Consider the following 2,504-nt stretch of genomic DNA (forward strand, 5'->3'; position numbering starts at 1 on the left):
TATATAAATGCACAAATCCTCATATAGTATAACATTGGTTCAAAATATAAAATTAACTTGGACCTAACTAACTATATATATATATACAAGTACCTTTATAATTTCGGGTGATCTCGATGGAGGAGCATTGCGGTAATGGTGCTACTGAGCGACACTCTCCTTCCACGGTTAATGGACACGATTCTCCTTCGTGGAAACTTGACATCAACCATTTCCGGCCATCACAATGTTCCTCCACCAATAGTGAATCTTCTACTCTTCGCCGCTTGCTCCCAACTCCAAGTAATTGCATAAATTTATGCTATTTCTCATTATATCTTTATTATATGTATGTTTCATATATTATTAACTTGTGCTTAATTTAAGGCATTTTACATTTAGTGATGTACGTACGGATATAACACTGATTGTGTAATATATTGAGGTAAATTAAGAATAGGGGTAGAAATTGTGGACCATTCACCATAAATAAAAGAACACTATACTTGATAAATGATAAGTAAGAGTTGATAATATTCGGTTTCGTAGACACAACAATTTCTCATATTGTATACTACTATTTTATCTTATATATATTGTTATTGTTACATAGTCTAGCTATTAAAAATAATAAGTTTTAATGTATGGATTCTCTTAGAAAAACAAGGAAAGGTTCAAGCATACTACAAAAAACAAGAAAGGCTCTTTGAAGGGTTCAGTGAGATGGAAACAATGAGCAAATCAGGTTTTTTACCTGGAGCTCTAACTGAGGTAGTTCAATTCATTCTCTCATTGCGATTTCTTATTATTTTCAAAAGAAAATAATAGTGGAGTAACAACAAATTAGTCTAAAATTTTGTTGTCCTTAATTAGCGTAACATTAGCATTTCGTAGCATGTTATTAGGATCAATATATGATATAGATTGTTTAACTACGTACTCGTATTATATATACTTCCTCATTATTTTTACAGGATGAGATGGAGAACCTTGCTCGGAATGAGAGAATGGCTATATATGTGTCGAATGTAGCTAATTTGGTGCTTTTCCTTGCTAAACTCTACGCCTCCTTCGAGAGTAGATCATTGGCAGTTATTGCATCAACTTTGGATTCATTTTTGGACTTGTTATCTGGATTCATTTTATGGTTTACTTCAGCTGCTATGAGAAATCCTAACCAATATCACTATCCGATTGGGAAGAATCGTATGCAACCTGTTGTAAGCTTGTCATCATAACCTCTTCTTTTTTCTTTTTTTTTTTTCATTCTGACATGAAGCAATCAAAGTTGTAATCAAATTTTAAAATTTTTCATTCTAGTTTAAAGTATGTTAAGTAGTCACTATTTGATTTTCAGGGTATCATCGTTTTCGCATCAGTAATGGCAACTCTTGGTTTCCAAATATTGTTAGAGTCTGCCAGGGAACTCATTGCACATGTATGAAGCCATCTTATGCAGAGTATTTTTTTAGTGACATTTTTGTTTCATGTTATTACTTTAATTTCCCCAAACATGAGAATGTTTAGTCACTTAATCGCGCTGATTGCAGACTCACCCTAGCAAGGATCATGACGATGAAATGTGGGTGATCGCTATCATGGTGTTTGTTACAGTCGTGAAGTTCATACTCATGGTTTATTGCCGAAGATTTGAAAATGAAATAGTGAGAGCCTACGCTCAAGATCATTTCTTCGATGTCATCACAAATTCCATTGGGTTAGCCGCTACTGTGTTGGCCATACGATACAAATGGTGGATCGATCCTATTGGAGCAATAATTGTAAGTACATGAATACCATCATTTGTTTGGTCTAATAACCAAAAACAACCATGCTAAGCATGTTGATCGATGATGTTTTTGTTACGTGTAGATTGCGTTCTATACCATCAATACATGGACAAAGACCGTAATAGAGAACGTATGGATGTTAATAGGAAGAACGGCTCCTCCCGAGTTTTTGGCAAAATTGACATATTTGGTTTGGAACCATCACAAAGAAATACAACACATTGATACAGTACGATCATACACATTTGGGAGTCATTACTTTGTGGAGGTAGATATAGTGTTGCCTGCGGATATGGTACTAAGTGAGGCACACGATATCGGTGAAATGTTACAAGAAAAGCTAGAGCGATTGCCAGAAGTAGAACGAGCTTTTGTTCATATTGACTTTGAGTATACTCATGTACCTGAACATAAAGGAAAGGCTTGAAACCAATTAACCAAACAAAGATAGATTGTCTTAAGAAAATTTTAATAGAACTTATATATATATATATAAATTATAGTAACAAATAATACTAATTGCATTCCTAAGATTGTACTGTAATTCATTTGCTTAGATGATAGATAGCATTATACATTTGATGATTCTGTCTATACATATAATTACTAATTGTAATATGGTCAAAGTGAGATACATGGTTACAATTTCTCTTTGTTTTCTTATCATTATAAGATAAGTAATAAAATGATATGGCAAAGATAATTTTAAAAACAAGTATCTTTATTCCTCCATAC

The 2,504-nt window shown here is 33.2% G+C and overlaps 1 protein-coding gene across 1 annotated transcript; it reads left to right on the plus strand.

Moving 5' to 3' along the window:
• The first annotated feature begins 687 nt into the window (after positions 1-687).
• On the plus strand, positions 688-2,196 carry LOC122594310 (metal tolerance protein 10-like). The gene is made up of 5 exons (XM_043766786.1): positions 688-750; positions 954-1,199; positions 1,337-1,417; positions 1,530-1,760; positions 1,852-2,196. Exons 1-5 carry the CDS (start codon positions 703-705, stop codon positions 2,194-2,196), a joined length of 951 nt encoding a protein of 316 aa, XP_043622721.1. The 5' UTR covers positions 688-702.
• Positions 2,197-2,504: the final 308 nt, after the last annotated feature.

The sequence above is a fragment of the Erigeron canadensis genome, chromosome 3, assembly GCF_010389155.1.
Source record: "Erigeron canadensis isolate Cc75 chromosome 3, C_canadensis_v1, whole genome shotgun sequence".
NCBI lineage: Eukaryota > Viridiplantae > Streptophyta > Magnoliopsida > Asterales > Asteraceae > Erigeron > Erigeron canadensis.

Excerpts from the sequence above, each read along its gene's own strand:
- LOC122594310 (XM_043766786.1), top strand. The coding sequence starts at position 703 with ATGGAAACAATGAGCAAATCAGGTTTTTTACCTGGAGCTCTAACTGAG. Across the intron at positions 751-953 it reads TACCTGGAGCTCTAACTGAG|GATGAGATGGAGAACCTTGC; the intron begins GTAGTTCAATTC and ends TTATTTTTACAG. Across the intron at positions 1,761-1,851 it reads ATCCTATTGGAGCAATAATT|ATTGCGTTCTATACCATCAA; the intron begins GTAAGTACATGA and ends TGTTACGTGTAG.